General features: G+C 45.7%; 2 protein-coding genes across 2 annotated transcripts in view; one reads left to right on the top strand and one right to left on the bottom strand.

Moving 5' to 3' along the window:
- CTC1 (CST telomere replication complex component 1) overlaps positions 1–2408 on the top strand; it is a 31326-nt gene extending 28918 nt beyond the window's left edge. Inside the window, exons 22-24 of the mRNA XM_026657417.2 lie at positions 165–330; positions 462–588; positions 1954–2408. Of these exons, the coding sequence (XP_026513202.2) occupies positions 165–330; positions 462–588; positions 1954–2117 (457 nt within the window). The 3' untranslated portion in view covers positions 2118–2408. The remainder of the gene's footprint in view (positions 1–164; positions 331–461; positions 589–1953) is intronic.
- Positions 2409–6414: 4006 nt separating this feature from the next.
- Positions 6415–18110, bottom strand: VTCN1 (V-set domain containing T cell activation inhibitor 1). Its single transcript, XM_024202436.1, has 4 exons — positions 18047–18110; positions 13619–13966; positions 7702–7980; positions 6415–6536 (listed from the first exon to the last, which is right to left on the bottom strand). The coding sequence occupies exons 1-4, from the start codon at positions 18108–18110 to the stop codon at positions 6415–6417; spliced, it is 813 nt and encodes a 270-aa protein (XP_024058204.1).
- Between the last annotated feature and the right edge of the window lie 3749 nt (positions 18111–21859).

Here is a 21859-nt window from a genome sequence, read left to right as displayed (position 1 = left end):
ATCCAGTGAAGGCTGGTTGACAACAGATGACATGAATGGAAAACCAGTTAAAACTCTGTGTCACTTCCTTTGGCGTGAGCACAACCCTCCTTCCCCCACTGAGCCCACATGTGCCTGCTCTTCACGCTTGCCGTTGTCTCTGTCCATCTGTGCTTGGCCTGCAGGATCCTGGTGGAGGATGGAACAGGTGAGGCTCTGGTGCTGTGCAAGAACCAGCAGGTGGCTGCAGTGTTAGGCCTGAGCCCTGTGGAGTGGAAAGCTGTGCAGAGCAATGTGCAGAGAAGGGGCAGCATTTTCATTCAGCATGGAGGAGCCAATGCAAGGCCTGGGGTAAGTGGCTTATTCTGGCAGTGGCTGCGGTGCTGGGCCTGAGCCTTAGTTGAGAAGGAGTCCACTGACTCCTATGTAGCCATCTAGCTCACCCCACAGGTTCACTGACAGTACTCTGGTTCCTCCCTCAGTGTGTGGAGGAGCCTGAAGACCTTGTCACCTGCTACCTGAAGAGCCTGTGTAGGAGCCATGCCATCTGCCGGCCCATCCTGCTGGCTTTCAGCCTCGACAGGAAGTCCTCAAAGATTTCCCAGCCAGGTGCGTAAGTGCCCTCTGCTATCACCATCAGCTTCAAGTGCTGCTTGACTGGACAAGAAAAGAGTCACCTTACCAGATAGCCGGAAGAGGGCTGGGGAAGAATCCTCCCAGCAGCCAGGAGGAGGAGGAGGCGGATGTGCAGGGCACCTCTCTTGAGCTAGCCCAGCGGAAATCACCCAGGCTGTCAGTCCTGCCAGTATCCACAAAGCAAGGTCCTCTGACTTCAGCCAGGCTGTGTGGAATGTTGATTCATGTGCTTTGGGAAGGGCTATGGCATGGCTTGGTGGATTTATGGTTAGAAAAGTGACCATGCTGTCTCTCAAAGGTCAGACTGCTGGGGGAAGGAACATGGTGCTGCCATGTTCAAGTTCTGTCCATGATCCCAGAAAAAGTGGGATTTTTCTGCTAAAATTTTTAGCAGGATAGTTGTCACTCTTAGACTTCAGTTAAAGATCTGGGGAAGGAGAAGAGGGGAGTGTATCTGCCTTTGTTGGCTTCTTTCTGATGTAGAGAGAGACTGAAAAGGTTATTGCTGAGAATTGTGTGTTTACATGAGAAACATCAAGTCTTGTCTTCCCTTGCCTTATTGGAGAGCTCTCTGGAGAACTGGAGCTGCTTCTTGTGGTGACTTCTGCGTATTCTCACTCCTGGAATGAGTTTCCACTTCTCCAAGTTCCTAACACACAGATCTGCCTTCTTAGAAAGCTGTAAGATCCTGACATCAGACAAGAGCAGGTCAAATCAAGACTTGGATTGGAGTTTGCTGGCAAGATCCCAGAGTGCATAGTGCTGGCACCTCATGGAGATCTTCCACCAATCAGTATTGATCCCAATGCCACACTGGTGCAAGGGGGTGCTGTGCTGCTGGGAGACTCTCCTCTATCAGTTGGCACTGACCCCAGGGCGTTAGGGGTCATGCTGCCAAAGCGGTACTGTGCTGCAGTGTGTGGTATGGGTGACTCAGTGAGGGTGCTGTCCTGCTGGAGATGACATCTTTCACGTGAGATGTAAATTCCTTGTTTGTAAAGCTGGTGCTGGCATTAGTGGGAGTAGATGCCTATCCCCATACACCTTCCGGGTGAGCAGTGCATAGCTCTTAATTCTTACATACTGACTTTAGTCATAAAAAGCAAAAATGCTCTTTCCCTCAGAATGAGAGCATTGGTTTCCATAGCCCAGCATTCTGCCTTCCTCAGTCTCTCTGCAGTTGGTTGGTTACAGTGTTCACTTCTTGTCCTTCACTGCTGAGCATCTGTTAAACAGCTGCTGCAGCCCACCTCAGAGACTTATGTTGCCATACAGTGCTGGGTGAGTGGATGGAATGTAAGTTTATCAGTGAGCTACTTGTATTTTCTTTCTCCTTAGATTCACTGCAGCTGAGAAGGTTTCTGTGTGGTGAGATGGAGTTTGTGTCCCGAGTGGGAGCTCGACTGAGCCTGACGTGCCTGAACATCCAGGAGGCAGATCCCAAAGTCTTGTGCGGTCTGAGCAGCAAGAGGATCAAAACATCGATCGGTCACTCAGCTTGAGGCCTGGTCTCTCACCTCTGTCCATAGGGAAGGAATGAGAGAGCCTCTGATACAGCTTGGCAACACATGTGTTCTGGCTGAGTCTACAGGCTGTGGGCTGCGACTGGAGTGTTTGTTGTTAGGGCTTTGGGGTCAGTGACTGAGGGATGGAATTGATTGTGTGTTTCTTGAGGGAGGTCATTCTGAGACTCTTGACACGGCCAATCGAGGGCTAAAAATCTGGGAGTGACCTGGGCTCATCCCCTCTTATCACTCAGCTGTGGGCTGGACACAATACAGTTTGTGTGTATTTTACAGTATAATATCTAATGTAAATAAAAGTATTTTTAACAAAATTTAAAGAATGCCATGGGTGTTTGTAGAGAACTTGGGCAGAAGATCATTTGTACCAGGTTTAAGAGCTGGGCACAGAGGTGCCTAGATTGGCTTGCCTGCCTGAGAAACCAAAGAGCAGTAATGGGGAGGGGCACAAAATCAAAGCTGAAATTAGCAGCCCCCATAGAAAGTGGTTTGAAAAGCATCTGGGTCTAGATTCAAAGGGGACTTAGGCAGTGCAGTGCCAATCATAGGCACCCTGCTACCCAGTGGAATTCTGAGCCCCAAGACAGGCTCCCCTTGCATTGTATGGGGCAGTGAAGCACCTAAGGGAGGGCTTTTCGGCAAGCTGAGCCAGGAGCTGCGTAAGGGTGCCAGGAGTGAAGTGCAGAGGAAGGGGGTGGACTGGCTGGGTGCCTTGCTTTCCTCGACCCATGGTTATGGTCCTGTCACTTGCATGTTTGGAGGAGATATTGCTGAGACATGTAGCTGGGAAGAGTAAGAAGTTAATTTATATCAATGAACAAAGAGGCGAGATGTGATATCAGTTGGCCAGACTGAAATAGGTTTTAAAAAGGCACATGAACATGAATTGAAGCAAAACAGTCATACAAATTTAAGTCCACATAACGAATGCTATGGCCTTCTGGCTCTTCCCACTAGACTCAGTCAGATGCTCCAAAATGGCGGCTCTGTGTCCGTCTCTTACCCCTCCTCAAGCTAACATTAGCACTGCCCACAAAATGCAAAAAGACCCACTTAGGGATCATCTTAGAAGAACGACTCTTTTCAAGGGTTATATAGAAACATAAAAACCACACAGAAAAAAGTCCACACAATAAAACTGACTAGTAAAGTTAGGGAGAAAATTCAAAATGCTACTGGGTGCAGCATATAGCCAACATCTGCAATTCACTCTCCAAGGCAGTCAGAAAGCCTAAAACTAGAGAGATGTTATGAGGCCTGAATAATTGTATGACCAATAAAAGTATTTGTGGATCTGTATGCTGATGAGAGCTGGTAGAATGTTATTGCCATTACTGGTTGAATGATTTATTTCATAAATAATTTCTTCAGCATTTGTTGGCTCTATAACTAGTTAATTACTATATGAAGAATTACTTAATATTCTTGCTATCCATATACAGTAAAAGCTGTTTTATCCGGCACGTTGAGGGAATGGGGGGTGCCGGTAAGTGCAAAATGCCGAATAATTAAGAGGGAGGGAGTTTGGGTGCGGGAGGGGTTGCAAGGTGCCGTATCCGGGGGTTTCTCACCTCGGGCGGGTACTCGCAAGTGGTGATCTGTCCCGGCTGCTCCTAGGCAGAGGCGCGGCAGGTGGCTCTGCACGCTGCCCCCACCCCGCTCTGCAGCTCCCATTGGCCAGGAACCTAGGAGCAGGTGGGACAGATTGCTGCTTGCAGTGAGCTGCCAGAGGTGAGCGCCTCCCAGATCCAGCACCCTGCACCCCAACCCGCTGCCCCAAGCCCCCTCTTGCACCCAAACTTCCTCCCAGAGCCTGCACTCCCCACACATTCTCCCATGCCCCAACCCCCTGCTGGCCCTGCGCCAACTGGACTATAAACCGGAATTTCACCGAAGATCAGAAATGCTGGTTTATAGAGCTTTCTGGTTGGTGAAGTGCCAGATAAAACAGCTTTTACTGTAAATATCTACAGTATCTTTTTTAATCCTACTAAGATCTCACCCTCGGTATTCTGTAGCAGTAAGTTCAACAATCCAGTTACGAACTCTCCTTTTCACCAGTTTTAAATTTGTCACCTTTCAATTTCATTGGGACTGTTCTCTAGTTCTTGTGTTATGAGACAGGATAAATAGGAGTTAGAAATCTGTTGTCTTTAGACTATTGCTTATTTTATATATTTTTGTGTCCCCTCCTATTCGTTCCTTTCTAAGGTAAACAATCCTAGTCCTTTCAATTTCTCTTCATGTGAGAGTTTTTCAGACTACAGATCATTTTTGTCACCCATCTGTGAATAGGGCTGGCCGGAAAACAAGATTTCTGTTTGCGAAAAATTTATCAGTTTCAACATTTGTGTTCTGATGCAGAAAGAATCCAAGACTTTTGAAAAGCTTTTGAATAAGATCTTCCCTCCCAGAACAGCCAGGTGGTTAGAGCACTCAGCTGGGATGTAGGAGCCCTAAGTTCAAGTCCTGGCTGTGCCTGATTCCTACAACCGAGGTGTGTCCCCTAACCACCAGGCTATTCTGGTGTGGTGCTCTCTGCTTTTGATCAGAAATCACACCCTGGATCTGAGAAACCTTCCAACCAAAGTTTAATCAAAACTGATATTTCTGCAAAAAGTTTGTTTCAATAAATCAGCATTTTCCGATGGAAAAGTGTGTTGTCAAAATGTTCCTGACCAGTTTTCATCTGTGAACCCCCTTTACTTCTCCTACATCTTTTTTGAAATCGGCTATCCAGAACCCAACACAATATCCTAGATGACTTTTATAATAGCATTATAATGTTCTCCATATTATTTGCCTTCTCATCCTTTCTATATGCTAACATTTTGTTCACTTCTGCACATTCAGCAGAGATTTTCATTGAGATGTCTGCAGTGATGCTCAGGCCTTTTCCCTGAATTGGCAATTATTACCTCCAATATGCATTACTTTCCATTTGTCAACCCTGAATTTTATCTGCCAGCATGTTGCCTACTCACTCAGCTTCGTTAGGTCCCTTGGTTCTTATTGGTATTGGTAACCTAAATAGAGTTTGGGTCATCTGCAAATATTGCTATTTCACAACTCACTCTATTTTCCAAATTTATATATATATATTAAACAACCAAAATCCGAATATAGCACCCCACCATTCACCCTTTGCCATGATGAAAATTCATTTATTCCCAGCCTTTGTTTTCTCTCTTAGTCAGCTTCTCACATCATGACTATATAGCTTCTTTAGTATGGGACTTTTAAAAAGCCTTTGACAAAGTTCAAATAAATTGTCAACCAGTTCTTTTTCATCCACTGTTTTATTGACACATTCAGAGAATTCTGATAGATTAGTGAGGCCTGGGTAATCAAATGTTATAGGTCATTTTAAGAAAAAATACACAATTTGCATATTATAATATGCTGAACTCAAGGCACCAATGATCTGATCCAATGTGGCAAATCCTTTTTCCAGCTGTGTGATCATGGATAGAGCCTTCATAGATAGATAATACCAAAGTTTTGATCACTACGTTATCTAAGTAAGAAAATGTATCCCATTCCTCTGGTTAGGACGTCTTCCTTCCCACTTAATCTTGCCTGGTATCCTTGTGGAATTCTTCATCTTTCAGATACAAGAAAAATTAATTAACATCCCATCACACCTGATTTTTTTTTTTAAAACCCAGGTCCATGAACCAACCAACCCACCCAGTAACAGCAGCAAAGCCCACACTAATCTGATGCTGCTGCTAATCAGTTCCCCTCTATACTCCCAGGCCTGGAGGTGGCCATAGTGACAGTTCTGAGTCCAATGGGGAAGATAAAAACTTCAGTATTTTTCAGACTCAGCACAGCTGTGGTGTCTGTCCTGTAGGGAGAGACCAAGGGCTATTTATTTTAGTTGATTACCTGTTGCTATCCCCTGCTGCACTGTTAAGCTTCTGACCCTGCAGGGAAGGATGTGCGGCAGAAAGGGTTGAGTGGAAGAATGAGCATTTGGGAAGAAGGGAGAGAACATAGGGAAAGAATCAGAGAAAGTGGGGAGGACTGTGGGGGAATGAGGGAATCCAGGAAAGGACACATCTGTAATGCTAGCTTCAAAAGCAGAAGGCGGCGGGGGGGATTCAGCCAGCAAAAAGATCTATTACCATAGCCACAGAGGTCTAGGATCCAACCTGTTGCTTTAATAAGGCTCAGTAATGACAGTCTCCACACACTGATCTGTCCTTTGCAGTTCTTCCAATCTTACCTCCAGTTCCAACTCCTCTTCACATTTCTTTATGGAGATCAAGCACTACAAAGCCATCAGGTACAGGAGAGACAGAAGTATCCAGTAAAGGGCAAGAGGGGATAAGGAGGCTGATGCCATGTTCATGGTCAATAGCTGCAAATGAACTGTCTTCTTGATGCTGGAATCTGTAAAGGAAGAAAAAAGACTGCCAGAATGAAGGGCACAATTATCTTATTCATGTATTTGTTCCCACCACGGGGAAGATGAGCATCCAGAGTTTCCTTTCTTTAATGTCCATAGGTAAAGAATGATCCTGCTTCCCACCCTGGAGGCACACTGCTGTGAAATTCCCATTGTGACAGTTCTGTGGACCTCAGCATGGTGAAGAGTAGGAAAATTTGTCTGAGTTTATCTGAAAATTTCCTTTCTTCAAAACAACAAGGTCCAAAAGATGCAATCCACTTTTGAAACAAACGGAACATCTGCAGTCAGCCAGATAAAGTTGCTTTTTTGTTAGAGGAAAGTATCCCCATGGAGAGCTCATCAAACTGTTTCAAATTTCAAAATGTTTTCACTATAAGCTCTATTCCCGTGCTCTGCAGCAGGGGAGAGAGTTTGACTTGTCAAGCTATAGTGAACACAGTCTCTAATGAGAGACCGTCAAACGGAATGATCCCAGCTATGGACATTCTCAACTGTCAGTACATTCCCCTAGTGTCAGTGCCTGACAGGTCCAGTTCTACCCCCAAATTACATGCAGGCTGAAGACTCATCACAGTGGATCTGTGGACTTTATTACTCAGTGAGAATATTTTCAGGTATGCTCGGATAAATTTCCCTTTGACTAAGACCAGGTCTACACCACAAACTTACATCGGTATGACAACATCACTCAGAGGTGTGAAACCCCCCGTCTCCCCAGGTGATGCAGTTACACCGACCTAACCCTGGTGTAGACAGCGCTATGCTGACGAGAGAGCTTCTCCCATCAACGTAGCTACCACCGTAATCACGGGGGTGGATTAACTACACCGACGGAAGAAGCTCTCTCATCTGCATAGTAGCAACTTCACTAAAGTGCTTCAGCGGTGCAACTGCGCAGTTGCAGCGCTGTATGTGTAGACAAGCCCTAAACTAGGACCAGATTTAGAACAAGCAACAGGGAGGTGAAAGGTCCCATAGTCCCCCGGAGCCATCCAGCCGACCCCAGCTGAGGTCTGGATTAGAACCAGCATCTGGAAAGGCTCTATAGCTAACTCCAAATTCCACAACACGTGAGCCCACACGCAGTAGTTAACACATCTTCATCCCATGTCTAATGCCTTTAAGTGGTGCTGGAATGTACGGTACCTGTCACTCTGATGTCTCCTGTAGCTTTGGCAATGTCATTCTTGATTACACAAGTATAGGTAGTATTAGCTGTAATGTTGTGCAGAACAGATACCACATTCATAGTCACATTCTCAGAGTTCAGCTTGAAGCTGGTGTTGGAGACCTCAGATAAGTTGTCCCTTATGTTATTGTGTGAGGTCCAAATCACAACAGGTTGAGGGAACCACCGGGGAGCCTCACACCGCAGGGTGTCCATGCTGCTGTTGTAATCCACATGCATCTCTGGAGAGCTGAAGGCTGTAGAATCAGTTAAAAGAGAAGACAGGTGAACAAAACTGGAACCTCTAGGCATCAGGTATAAAATACCTGCTGTGCCTGTCTTCTGTATCTTATTTCTAGAGTGACTATCACTGTAACATCTAAGCACTGTACCTACTTACCCTGAAACCAGAGATTCAAGTACCAGTCTTCATCCTTCCATGGCAGGCAGAGTTCCAGGCAGTTAGCTTGATGAACCAAGTTGCTCAGGTATAAGGAATTCTACATTCAGTCCCAGACATAGTTAACAAGTTCCGCTCAGGCACCTGCAGTGCTAGTAACCCTGAACCTTACCACATCTGGGCCTGATCCTGTGAGAAACCAGGCATCCCCTCTGAGATACTGAGCACCCCCTGAAATCAGTGGGAGCTAAGTGCTTAGCCCCTGACAGCAATGGGCTCTCTGTGAGGGTTCACAAGGCTTGTAACCTCCACTGTGGAAGCAGTACGTGTACAAATTGCTGCAGCTTGAGGGAGCTGTGAGGGTAACATTTTGTATGTGACACTGGGAGGACCTTTCCCAGACCTGAAGAAGAGCTCTGTATAAGCTAAAAAGCTTGTCTCTCTCACCAACAGAAGTGGGTCCAATAAAAGTTATTACCTCATCCACCTTGTCTCTCTCATATCCTGGGACCAACAGGGCTACAACACTCCATACAATAATTAAAGAGACAGGCAACTTAAAAAAAAAAAAGACAGTGGGAGTTTCAGAGGTGCTTACATGAGTTAGGAGCACCAATCCCCCTGTGTTCTTACCTCAGGCACTTTTAAAAATGCCATCCAAGCACTTCTCTCAGAACACTTTATTTACTGTTGTGACAAGGAACTTCTATGATTATTGTACCCAAAAGATTAGAGGGGAAAATATTTTTCTTAGTTTTCCAGTTGGCACTTGATTGAAGTGTAGAGTCAGGGTCACTGTTTCCCCTTTAGTCAACTGGCCACTTTCCCCTCTTCTGAGAATCTTTCACATAACAACAGGGGAGAGAAAATATATTCAAGAAAAATGGGCAAATGTGCTTGTAGAACTACTTTGGCCACCCTCACCACACATTCCTGCAGCATACCATTTACAGCAGAGGTCTTTAATCTGGGGGCACTGAGTAATGTTCAGAGTAATGTTCGGTTGGGGCCAGGACCAGCCCCACAGGGGGCAGGGACGGAACGCCACCCAGCTGTGCTCCTGGCCGCAGCTCCCAGCCCCGCACCTGGGGATCCGCTCCTGGCTGTGGCTGCCAGCCCCACACTGAGGGGCCTGGCTGAGTGTCCACTCCCACCTCTGCCCCCAGCTTGTGGCCCCAGCGTTGACCCCCTTACCCCTGTCTGCATCCCCCATTCCCGGAACCATGGGCCTGCTCCTGGGGGTGCAGACAGGGGTAAGGAGGGGTTGCAAGGTAAAAAGTTTGGGGACCACTGATTTATAGCATCACAAATTTCCACCACTGCAGAATCCACAGAAGATTTATTGACACCAAACTGGTTATCAAGTGACCTGCACCAATCAGAGGTAGCCAGTTCCTCCAGGCCAATTGCCACAAGCTTCTACACAGACAACAAGGCTCTCATCCTGATACTCTGGTGCTTCGGGGCCAGTGTGAGCTCTTCAAAAGAATTCCAGAAAAGTGGCCTTCCTTATGTGAGAGTTCAGAACCACTGCTGCCCAGCCTAGGTCTGAAGAACAATGTAGTCCCACTATTCTGTGCTCTTGGGCCTGGTCTAATAATATTGCTTGCCTGCGTGCACGTCACCCGCCAGAAGCCCATCCAGCCATTCACTCAACTAATTATAACAGGCCCATTCTTCTTGCTCAGTTCCCCATTGTCGGGCTGTCAGCTGGTAATGCTGCCACCCCTGCTATACTGGAGGTGACAGCTTTTGGGGTTGTGCAGCCTCCATGCTCCAGAAAGAGCATTTGCAGAGTAGTCTCTAAACAAGTTGGCCTGCAACTGGGGCCCATGTGGTTGGGCTGGAACTTTTTTAAAAGTTGGTGACTTCTGGACCCATGATTATCATGGAGCACCAGACCACAAGGAATTGGGGGATTCCCCCCCAACAGTGATGGGTGGTTGTGGGGGAAGGGTCCTCAAATTGTGAAAGCTGCAAGAGTTTGACCTCTCCTCTCACAATTCCCCTGGCTGCTCACGAGGGTGTCCCCAAAGGTCATTCACAATCATCCTCAAAGCACTGCAAGGTGGCTGGGGTCTGGGAACTCTGGAATGCATGCCCAGAAGACATTGCCACTCATATGGCTGAGGGCAGCACTAGTGTGGGTGTAACAGCAAGCACATTAAACATGTATGGATGCCATGTGCATGTACTGATTCATGGTAACTACATCCAGTGACGTACAATCCATATAACTCTTTAGTGAAATAAGCTCATAAAACAAATTCAAAGATGACATAAGCAGGTGAAATACTATTGACTTCAGTGGCATTGTGCTCATTTATAGTAGCGATAGATTTGATTATTATGGCAGAATTTTCAGAAGCGCTCAGCACCCACAATTGAAAATTTAGCCCTAATTGTGAGTGTTGAGCGCATTTGAATGCGTGGTCTTATGTAAAATAGATACATATATCAGATTTACCATGCCAATCATAGTTTGTCCTGGGTTTTTTCATTGCTGTGTGTTACCAGGAACAAAGTCAAGTGGAATACATGTTCAAAATGATGAACAGTAGCTGGAGTGCAGAGAAAAGTCAAATGAGTGTAGACTCTCTCAAAGCTGTTATTTTGCTCAAAGTGAATGTAGTGTTTCACCATAAACTAATTCAGAATACTAAAGTACTGAACAAATATTCTCCACGCCAAGAATTATGTTTGTGCTACTGTTTAGTCACAAGCTGGCAATACCAACACCAACACGCATTTGTAAAGTGCATTTTTGCCTTTTCTATAACTATTTTGTGACCCTAAAAATGTCACCACAACGTCCCTGATTTTTTATTTTGAAAATACAATTATGCTAGTCCCATGTCTTCAAAAATATTGTGTCTGGTTAGCTTGAAATAGTTCTGAAAAAGTCTCCTCCAGCAGGAGAGCACCCCTAAGACATTCTAGCGAGAAAGTGTGTTTTCTGAGGAAGGTTAAAAACAAACAAACAAGCTTATCAAACTAGTAATGGAAAGCTAGTTATAACTACTGCTAGGTGAATACTGTGAACTTTTGTACGATTAAAGCTGGAGATTAGCTGCAATGCTATTCACAACCATGCTAATTCACTTTCTGCAAACGTGGCTGGATTAAACACCACCAGATAGGATGAATGTAACTAAAATGTTCATACAAAGTAAAAAGTGTCACAAACACTCATGTGAATATTTGATAGTGCAAAGGCTCGCCCTGGAAGAATCTGCATGACCATCTTCAACATGATAATGTTTTAATAATTTAAAGCCTATTTTTAAAAAGTTTCAGGCCTCCAATCATGGAGCAGAAACTATAGCATCACTAGGTGAACAATCACAAGGATCCACTAGTAAACATCTGGAATAAAAGCCATGATACGACCAATCCATTAGCACTAATGTTAGAATAAATATTTTTCTTATTGTTTTTGAATAATGAACAAATTAGCAAAGATCAAAGTTTGTGGGAAACTGGCAAACAGAAAAGGGCTACAGGTGTGACAATAAATTCTTTGCTAGAAGTAGTTCACTCTGCTCTAGTTATGATCTGAGCTATGGAAAGAAAATGCAGTCACTCAATAATTAATAAAATTTAATTATTATTACACAAGAGCCAACTGGATTCCTATGAAATCACTACCAGGTAGATGGTTCAATCCTATAAATAATATGCATGTCTGAAGTTAGAATCAGGCCCTTTATGTAGTCAGCTGCGCAACCAAGAAAAGCAAAAACAGTCAATGGAGGAAAAGTTAAATTATGTTTCTAAATGGGGCATTTAAAAATAATTTTATTTCCCAGAGCAAAGACATGGAAAGGGAGGGGAAGTCCCTGAATTTCTTTGGAAGCTTCAAGGAAACTCTTCTACATTCATTTCTCTTGTTTACTTTCCCTACCCTCTTATCCTTTGACCTATAGCAATACACTTCTGGCCACGGATAATTCTAGATGCCTCATTTTGGCAGAGAATGGAAGGAGGTTGCTGCAGTGCTTTCAAATTTTCCTGGAAGCAAGGGGAAGTGTGGACAGATCACAGTGGGTGAAATCATCCATTAGAGATCTATAATATAGTCGAGTGGGAGCACAAAGGGGACAGCAAACTGCTGCACAAATTCATTCTGATATGTCAGGAATACCCGTCAGAATGCAAGAATGTCACTGATAAAAGAAATATTTTCTCTACAAGAAGTTTGCTCCAAGTACTGTAACTTAGCATGATTTTACAAATCTACAAAGTGAATTTGAACAGTTAGCACAGAGAAGGACTAATTAAGGCCAGAAGGCCAGATTCTCTGTCCTGATCTGCCCTGAGCAGGGCTGGCTCTACCATTTTTGCCACCCCAAGCAAAAAAAAAAAAAGCCGCCCGGACTGTGCCGCCCCAAGAATGGACAGAATGCCGCCCCTTAGTATGTGCCGCTCCAGGCACGTCTTCCTCCGCTGGTGCCTGGAGCCAGCCCTGTCCCTGAGTAGCACAAAGGGAGAGGAAACTGGTTGTAACTCCCTTTTTGAGACTACCCTTGACATGGCAGAATCTGCAGGAGGTGTCATGCAAAAATCACAGGGTAGACAAGGCCTAATAAAGCTCCTTGTGCAGTGTTAAAAGAAAGCAACTCTTTCACTAGTCTCACATGACAGGCAGCATTGCTTCCACTAGGAGCAGAGTAACCGGTCAACTCCCAGGTCTCAAACACCTGCCAGTTTCTGAAGCAGGAGACAAACCTCAGATTCCCCACAGTGAATTACTTAGCTAGTCCCACGTTTCTCCTTACTCAAATGTTTTGCTAGAGAACCACAGGGAAGATGCAGCAAGTCTCAGGAACAGTTGAGACAGAAGGAAGCACAGAAAAGGACTGGTACATTTGGGAGATATGCCTGGATTTACCCTTGTAGTTCCAAAGGGCTCATCAAAAACTCACATAGCTCTGGAAGCTGAATTCCAGAGTTGGCTGTAGTGTGACTTGCCATCTATCTCCAGAATCCTGGATTCATTTTATTGCCCTACAGGTACCAGTGCAAATTCACAGGATTTAGCACACTGTCCTTGATTGCTTGAAGGTGTTTGCCCACATCACAGAGTGATTTGTGGCAGGAGGCTCAGGAATGGAATAGCAGTGGCTGATGCAGGTTAGGACTGAGGAGCACTGGCAGACCTGTAGTGGTGGAGTGGCCCCAGCACTGGAATTAGCAGTAGGGCTGTAGGTCAGGAGTGAGGGACTTGACAGAGGTGTACAATGTCCAAGGACTGTTAGAGAAGGGGGTGCTGCATGTTTGGACAGAAATGAGTTGGCGGAGCTCGGGGGGGACCCTGGGCTGGAATAGAAGAGGATGCTAAATGTGAGGATTCTGGTGTATGAGCAGAGCCGTGCAGCTCAGTTTGCATGGTGCCTATCTGCATTAGCCGGGCCTGTCACAAGTAACAGAATTCCGGAAACAACTCCTTCTGGGTTTGGTTTGGTTTTTTGGCTCTCTCACTAGGTTTTCCTCACCTCCAGTCTTATATTCCAGCCCTGCTTCTCCATTCCCTTTGGATGTGGTGACAGAGCACCTGTAAGCACCAGCGTCGGAGAGCTGCACATCTCTCAGCATCAAGGAGGCATTCCCACCAATCACCTGCTCTGCGAATATCGCCGTCCGGCCCTTGAACACTTCATCCTGGTCATTTAGATGGTCCTTGCCACCTTTAAACTCATGCACCATCCCAGAGACCCCAGTTTTAGCCCACCGAATCTCTATGTTGCTGAGCTTGATGCCAGGTTCAAAAGTGCAGCCCAAGATGCCATCTTCCCCGATGTTCCCAGCGGAGGTTAGTGTGGTGACGCTGATGGAGCGTCTCCCTGCAATGAAAGAGCACACGTTCAGTGCCAGTGCCATGACAACGTGATGTGTAAAGGACAGCAGCAAGCCAGAACACCCTGGGCATTACCAGGCTCTTGCTACAATGTGAATGACAAAGGCAGAGGCAGAATGCCTTTAACCACCTCAGAAGGGCACTAGCAGCTGGCTACTGCAGATCCTGGTGTGGTTAGTGCTACTGGAGTCTGGTTCTTGAGTTGTGTTTCATAAAAAGACTTTTTACAAAGCACTTTGGGGTGTTTATACAATGTACCTTCCCATTCTGAAAAGCAGTTCCTCCCAAAAGGACAAGAGAAAATCGTTTCTATAAAGGTTATAAAAGCATGTTCTCTACTAGCTTGATTCCCTTTCTAGGGGATTTTTCTCACTGCCTCTTTTTTAAAAAGTTCAGATATAAATGGCTTTGATAAAAGCTTTTGTTGCTCTGGGTCTCTTTATATTCCTCCCACAGGTGTAGGTATTTACAAAAGATACTGCAAACAGCAAACTCCTCATTCTACAGAGATGTAACATTCAAGAGAAAAATAAAAAGGCCAACATACATTCCACCAGTAGTGGGATCTAGCAAATCAGCATTTGCCTTCTTCAGGCTACTGCCCTCCAGTACAGAGGAACAGATCTCCACAGAGTCTCCAGCTTTTGTCCTAGCAGATCACCTTGGGAACAAACTCCTTGCCTGAGCCAAATCCTCTTTCTGTGCAATACTCCTCTACAGGCTCTCTCAAAAGTACCCTAGGGAGACAGCAGGAGGTTTTTAATGAGATTATTTCCCATTATGCTCAGAAGCAGGGCTGAATCTCCCTTGCCTATTGATGGCCTGGCAGCCCAGTGAATCCCTAACTCAAGGTCTTTCCCTTCTAGAACAGAACTCTCCTATTCTGTTTGGTTCACACCCAAGGCAACCTGGCAGGTTGGGTCATCCTGTATCCAGATGAAAGAAATAAGAGAAGGAAGGAGACTGAATTTAAAAAGGAGGAATAGCCAGGCAAGTACTAACAAGGCAAGTACATAAGGCAACAGACCACAAGCACTGTCAGGCAGTTAAGCCCCTCTATTTCCTTTATTATTATTTTCATTTGTACTACATTAGCTTCTAGGGCCCCCAAATGAGATGACATTGTGCTAGGTGCTGTACATACACATAGAGAGAAGTTAAAGAAAGAATTGATAGTGGGAGAGGACAGAGAGATGGGAAATTTGGAAGAAGAGAACATAGAATAGGAAGGGAAGAGAAGGAAATAGAGAACAGTTATATGGAGAGGAAAATAGACTGAGAAAGATGGAAGAAAAGATAACCTATGGAGCAGAAATAAGAGAAAAAAAATCAACTAAAGGGCATTAAATGGGGAAAGAATAAATGCAAGTGAACAAAGACAATTTAAAAAGGGTTTATATAATGGATAGTATATACATACCAAATGACACAATCAATAATATTCATAACACTTTTGAAAAAGGGATGGGATCAAATGTGCTGTCGGAGTGGAGATAGACATTTGCTTAGGGCCATCCTGGCTGGCTATCTGGCCTCCCAATTTTAATTGTATTAATTGTAAACACAATTCTTCCTCCTGATTCCCCTTAGTTCTTTCCTATGGTTGTACAGAACTGGACCTCTGAATGGGACACAGACAAGCAACCTGTTCTATCAACATCTGCAAGTAGCATGTTCTATCATCTACAGCTAGTCAGGAGACTGTGTCCCATCCTGGCGGATGATGACCTGGCCTCATAATAAATGCCTTTGTCTTCTCCCATCTGGACTATGGCAATGCCATATAGCTTGTCAGGAAGCCCTCAGCTGTCAGGAAACTCCAATTAGATTAGAATGCAGCAGCATGTTTACTCAGCAACACTAACTACCGTAAGGATATCAAACCTGCCCTTGCTCTTTACACTGGCTTCCTACAGAATAGCAAGTCAAGTTCAAGGCCTCGGTCCTCAACAGTTTGGTACAAGGATACCTAAAAGATTGCCTAGAGCTCTGCAATGAGGATGCTGGTTGACAACTCCATTCCTCAGGCACAATGGAATTGTCCACACAATGCTAGAGCTCATCTTTGTAGAGCTTTCGCAGAGGCTGATCCAAATCTGGAACAAACTCACCCAAGAAGCATCACAAAAAACTCACCCCCTTCCACTCCCAGGGGCATTGCTTCAACCTGCTGTCTTGAGTACACATAGCAAAGTGTACATATTACATTATTTGAAACAAAGTAAAGCACAAAGCACACACAGTCTCCGTGGGAAGAGGAAGAGAGAAAGAACAATCACACATGACAGATGGCTAGTCATCTCACCTTATACACTTTTAGATAGTACTACAGTACTGAGGGCTGTATAAAAAGCCGAATAGAATCATAGACAAAATGGATCCTTCTATCCCTCCTCCATCCCACACCACCAGATCTCACTGGTCATGGGGAAGGTGCACTGGACCAGGAGCCAAAACATCATAAGATTAAGTTTCACTTCATCCACTCACCATGTCTTTCACAATGCACATTATGGAACAAGGCTTCACCCCCCCCCTGAGATATTAGAGCAGAACTAGGAACAGAACCTAGCACTCTAATTTGGTAGCTCTATTTAGCCACACTGCTTCTATGTACTTGGCTATGCTGACTGTAGAATGGATTTTCCTTGCATATGTAACCCACTGTTACAATGTATTATGCATCCAGCAGCAGCTGGTCCATAGAGTATAGCAGCCTGTGCCTGCTGCCAGCTAGAAGAGCTGCCCAGTTAGCGCAAGTTGCAAATGTGCTGCAGTGTTAAAAGTTGTGAGTGCAAATCTTCATAATAATGTGTAAGAGGTGGTCATGATAATTGCTTATAAATAGAGTTTGTTTTTTCCTTTTTAAAACCCTAGGAACTTATATACAAAACAAACTACATTAAAAGAATGCTATTAAGATTCCAAAGTGAAACCCTCAGAAGGCAGGAAATGACAGAAATAAAGTGGCCTGTGGAATCTTAATTCTTCCCTCTTGTGCGTACGCATTATGACAGTCTCTAACTACGTGATCACATACTGTTTTTTTCCACAGAGGGGGAAAACTGACATAACAAAGTGACTTGACAGAAAAGGACTTCTGCAGAAAAGGACCTGGGGATAACAGAGGACGAGAAGCTGGATATGAGTCAGCAGTGTGCCCTTGTTGCCAAGAAGGCCAACAGCATTTTGGGCTGTATCAGTAGGAGCATTGCCAGCAGAATGAGGGAAGTGATTATTTCCTCTATGCGGCACTGCTTCCAGTACTGCGTCTAGTTTTGGTCCCTCCACTACAGAAGGGATGTGGACAAATTGGAGAGAGTCCGGCGGAGGGCAACAAAAATTATTAGAGGGCTTGAGCACATGACTTACGAGGAGGGGCTGAGGGAACTGGTGTTATTTAGTCTGCAGAAGAGAAGAGTGAGGGGGGATTTGATAGCAGCCTTCAATTACCTGAAGGGGGGTTCCAAAGAGGATCGAGCTAGGCTGTTCTCAATGGTGGCAGATGACAGAACAAGAAGCAATGGTCTCAAGTTGCAGGGGGGAGGTCTAGGTTGGATATTAGGAAACACTATTTCACTAGGAGGGTGGTGAAGCACTGGAATGGGTTACCTAGGGAGGTCGTGGAATCTCCATCCTTAGAGGTTTTTAAGGGCTGGCTTGACAAAGCCCTGGCTGGGATGATTTAGTTGGTGTTGGTCTTGCTTTGAGCAGGGGATTGGACTAGATGACCTCCTGAGGTCTCTACCAGCCCTAATATTCTATGATTCTATGACAGATACTAAAAAGCATACTAGGGTCTGAGCTAGTATTAGAATGCAGGACCCCAGACTCAGTTAAAAAAGTTATCACAGACTCACCCCAGTACTGAAATATTCTGAGATTAACAAGAAGCCTAAAATTTCAGTTGAAGCAAACTCACAGGGCCGGGGGACAGGGGAGTCCATCCTTCAGCAGGATAATTGCCCAGCGGCATGTGCTTCCAAAACGCCAACTAAGATGTAACAGAACTACGCTCAGATTGGGAAAAAAATGCTGCCAGGAAGTAATCCAAGTAATCACATACCTGAAACACCAAAGCCGATGATCAGCACAATCACTGCTACCAGGATTATGATGATGGTGATCATGCTATTTAAAAAAAAATAAAAAATTATTTAACAGACTCTCTCCTCTAAATCATAACATTATCACACACTTGGGCATAGTTCTCAGTCTCTGCTCAAGGAAAAAAATCAGAGCTGGGATAACAGGGGGAACTGCAGGTCTAAAAGTGAGGTGGATTCGCATCGTGGTGACATTTGCAGGACTGGAGTAGCAGTGAGCTGTGCAGGCCAGGAATGCGGTGCACCAGCAGAGCTGGGGGTGGGCAGTCAGGTCAGGACTTTTACAGCGAGAAAGGCTGGCTCATCTCATTCATTAGTATTTCTTCCCTTTGTTGACATATCTATTCTATATAGGTTCTTATACTGGTCTGATCACTGCAGTATCTGAGCATTTTCCCGTAGTGCATTAAGCAACATGACTAACATCTGTCACGTGTTGTTTGTTCTCTCATCCCCTCCCTGGGGGAAAAAGCATGTGCAGTGGAGGGAGTGTCTTGTATTAGCAGGGGTTTCCTGGTTGGTTTTTTGGTTTGGTTTTTAATACTCATGTTGTTCTATGTTTATGTCAGAGATGGCAAAGACAACGAACTGCACCTTGCCCTTGGAATGGGAGGTGGATGAGGTTTATGATGGTCCCTGGTTCTTGGGGAAGATCCTTCCACCGTCTCAGACCAGTGAGATATCCAGTGAGTGTAGTAAATGGAGCCCTTCCAGCTCTGAGGGTCCCTCTGACACCTTAGCCTGAGTTTTGGGGACTTGATCCTGCAAGGTACTCAGCACTCTGTCCTTGGGGCAGTAACTCACTTACGCACATTTAATTGTAAGCATGCCAGGAGCCCTGCTGAAACCCATGGGACTACTCACACACATGTTTTGCTGTGTCAAAACAGAGAGCTCAGCACCTTGCAGGTGTAGTAGAGAAAGAGCCTGGAACACTGGGCCTGGTGCAAGACCTGAGACATGAACCAGAAGCTGTGACCAGAGTCAGGCCATGCATTAAAGCAGATGCTCACAAGTTCACTGCCCAGTACATGAACTTGGCAAAGTTGCTGCTAGCATTGCTAAAACACAGGCGTTAGCAGGCACTAAATATTTACCTAAATACATTCCAGAAGGCTAGTACAGACGCTCCCCGGGTTTTGCAAGACCCGACGTACGCAAATTCGCACTTACAGGAAAAAGTTCCATAAGCCAGAAATAGGATTTTCAAGTTGCGGAAATTTTTGCGTAACGTATGGGTATACGTTTCCGACTTACGCAAAGCTTTCCGGAACAGAACGATTGCGTAAGTCGGGGGGCGTCTATACAGATAAACCATCTTATCTTGTACTAGACCGGAGTGTAACAAAATAATGAATAGGGATGTATTGTCTGGGATATCAGGAACAAGGTACAAGGGGAGGTAACAAACAAATGTCATAAAACACGTAAGATGGAATGTAAGTTGTTTATCCCAGTTGTTTGTCTCAGACTGCTCACAAACAGCCTCCAGCATGCAAGTCATTCCCAGTTTGGTCTCTGTGTGCTGCAGCCAGCCACACGTTGGCTTTTACCAGCCTGGTTATACTGCAGGGTGACCCCAACTTTCAGTCCCAGATTTCCCCCCAGAGGTATATGTCCTGTACTGCCCAGCCCTCTGTGGGACAATACAGATTTATATAGGTCTGTTAGTTCATCAATGGAAATAATGTGCACAGATTTTATCACCTCAAATGGAGCTTCCCCAAACACTTCAATGTAAACACGCTGGATTAGACAAAACAATAAAACAAATTTATTAACTACAAAGAGAGAGATTTTAAGTGAACACAAGTATTGAGGCATAAAAGTCAGCAATGGATACAAGAAAAATAAAAATATGCAACTGGGGCCTATCTTAAACTATGTTAAATTCAAAGTAGAGTTTTTATCATCTAGTCCAACCCCCTGCTCAAAGCAGGACCAACCCCAACTAAATCATCCCAGCCAGGGCTTTGTCAACCCAGGCCTTAAAAACCTCTAAGGATGGAGATTCCACCACCGCCCTAGGTAACCCATTCCAGTGCTTCACCACCCTCTTAGTGAAATAGTGTTTCCTAATATCCAACCTAGACCTCCCCCACTGCAACTTGAGACCATTGCTCCTTGTTCTGTCATCTGCCACCACTGAGAACAGATGAGCTCCATCCTCTTTGGAACCCCCCTTCAGGTAGTTGAAGGCTGCTATAAAATCCCCCCTCACTCTTCTCTTCTGTAGACTAAACAAGCCCAGTTCCCTCAGCCTCGTCTCGTAAGTCATGTGCCCCAGCCCCCTGATCATGTTTGTTGCCCTCTGCTGGACTCTCCAATTTGTCCATATCCCTTCTGTGATGGGCAGGGCCGGCTGCAGGCACCAGCCGAGCAAGCTCGTGCTTGGGGCAGCACATTCCAAGGGGCGGCATTCCGGCCGCCCTTTTTTTTTCTTTTTGGTTTGCCACTCCGGCTGCCCTGTAGGGGGCAGCAGCAAGGAGGAGGGGAGCGCCCTGCAGCAAACTCGGCAGGGCAGCCCGCGTCCTTCCCTCCCAGCCGACCAGAGCGGCGCAGAGCCCTCCCGGCAGGTGGAGTGGCGGGAGGGGCCACGTGGCGAGTGCCCCACTGAAGCCCTGGCCGCCCCCCTTCTCTCTCTCCCTCCCGCTCCCTCCCCCTCCCCCCCGCTAGACTGGGCACGTACTCCGCTGCACGTCTGCAGCACAGGGAGTCCCCCTGCACCCTGGCTCCAGCCGCCCTGCAGGGTTGTTGTTTTTTTTCCCTTTGCTTTGCCGCTCTGGCCACCCTGCAGGTGTTTTTTTTTTTTTTTCGTTGCTCCGCCCCCCCTGGTAGTGGGGGCCCCAAAACTGGACGCTATACTCCAGATGTGGCCTCATCAGTGCCGAATAGAGGGGAATAATCACTTCCCTCGATCCGCTGGCAATGCTCCTACTAATGCAGCCCAGTATGCCGTTGGCCTTCTTGGCAACAAGGGCACAATGTTGACTCATATCCAGCTTCTCGTCCACTGTAATCCCCAGGTCCTTTTCTGCATAACTGCTGCTTAGCCAGTCGGTCCCCAGCCTGTAGCAGTGCATGGGATTCTTTCATCCTAAGTGCAGGACTCTGCACTTGTCCTTGTTGAACCTCATCAGATTTCTTTTAGCCCAATCCTCCAATTTGTCTAGGTCACTGTGGACCCTATCCCTACTCTCCAGCGTACCTACCTCTCCCCCCCCAGCTTAGTGTCATCCGTGAACTCGCTGAGGGTGCAAATCATCCAGATCATTAATGAAGATGTTGAACAAAACCGGCCCCAGGACCGACCCTTGGGGCACTCCGCTTGATACTGGCTGCCAACTAGACATTGAGCCATTGATCACTACCTGCTGAGCCCGACGATATAGTCAGCTTTCTATCCACCTTATAGTCCATTCATCCAATCCATACTTTTTTAACTTGCTGGCAAGACTACTGTGGGAGGCCGTATCAAAAGCTTTGCTAAAATCAAGGTATATCACGTTCACTGCTTTCCCCATACTCACAGAGCCAGTTATCTCATCATAGAAAGCAATCAGGTCCGTCAGGCATGACTTGCCCTTGGTGAATCCATGTTGACTGTTCCTGATCACTTTCCTCTCCTCCAAGTGTTTCAAAATGGATTCCTTGAGGACCTGCTCCATGATTTTTCCAGGGACTGAAGTGAGTCTGTAGTTCCCCGGATTCTCCTTCTTCCCTTTTTTAAAGATGGGCACTACATTAGCCTTTTTCCAATCATCTGGGTCCTC

This window comes from Terrapene carolina, unplaced genomic scaffold, assembly GCF_002925995.2.
Source record: "Terrapene carolina triunguis isolate 2854851 unplaced genomic scaffold, T_m_triunguis-2.0 Scaffold242, whole genome shotgun sequence".
NCBI lineage: Eukaryota > Metazoa > Chordata > Testudines > Emydidae > Terrapene > Terrapene triunguis.
Note: the sequence above shows the minus strand (reverse complement) of the source record. Positions and strands in the feature narration are given on the sequence as shown.

Excerpts from the sequence above, each read along its gene's own strand:
- VTCN1 (XM_024202436.1), bottom strand. The coding sequence starts at position 18,110 with ATGATCACCATCATCATAATCCTGGTAGCAGTGATTGTGCTGATCATC. Across the intron at positions 13,967-18,046 it reads CATCGGCTTTGGTGTTTCAG|GGAGACGCTCCATCAGCGTC; the intron begins GTATGTGATTAC and ends CTTTCATTGCAG. Across the intron at positions 7,981-13,618 it reads GCTGGAATATAAGACTGGAG|CCTTCAGCTCTCCAGAGATG; the intron begins GTGAGGAAAACC and ends CTGATTCTACAG.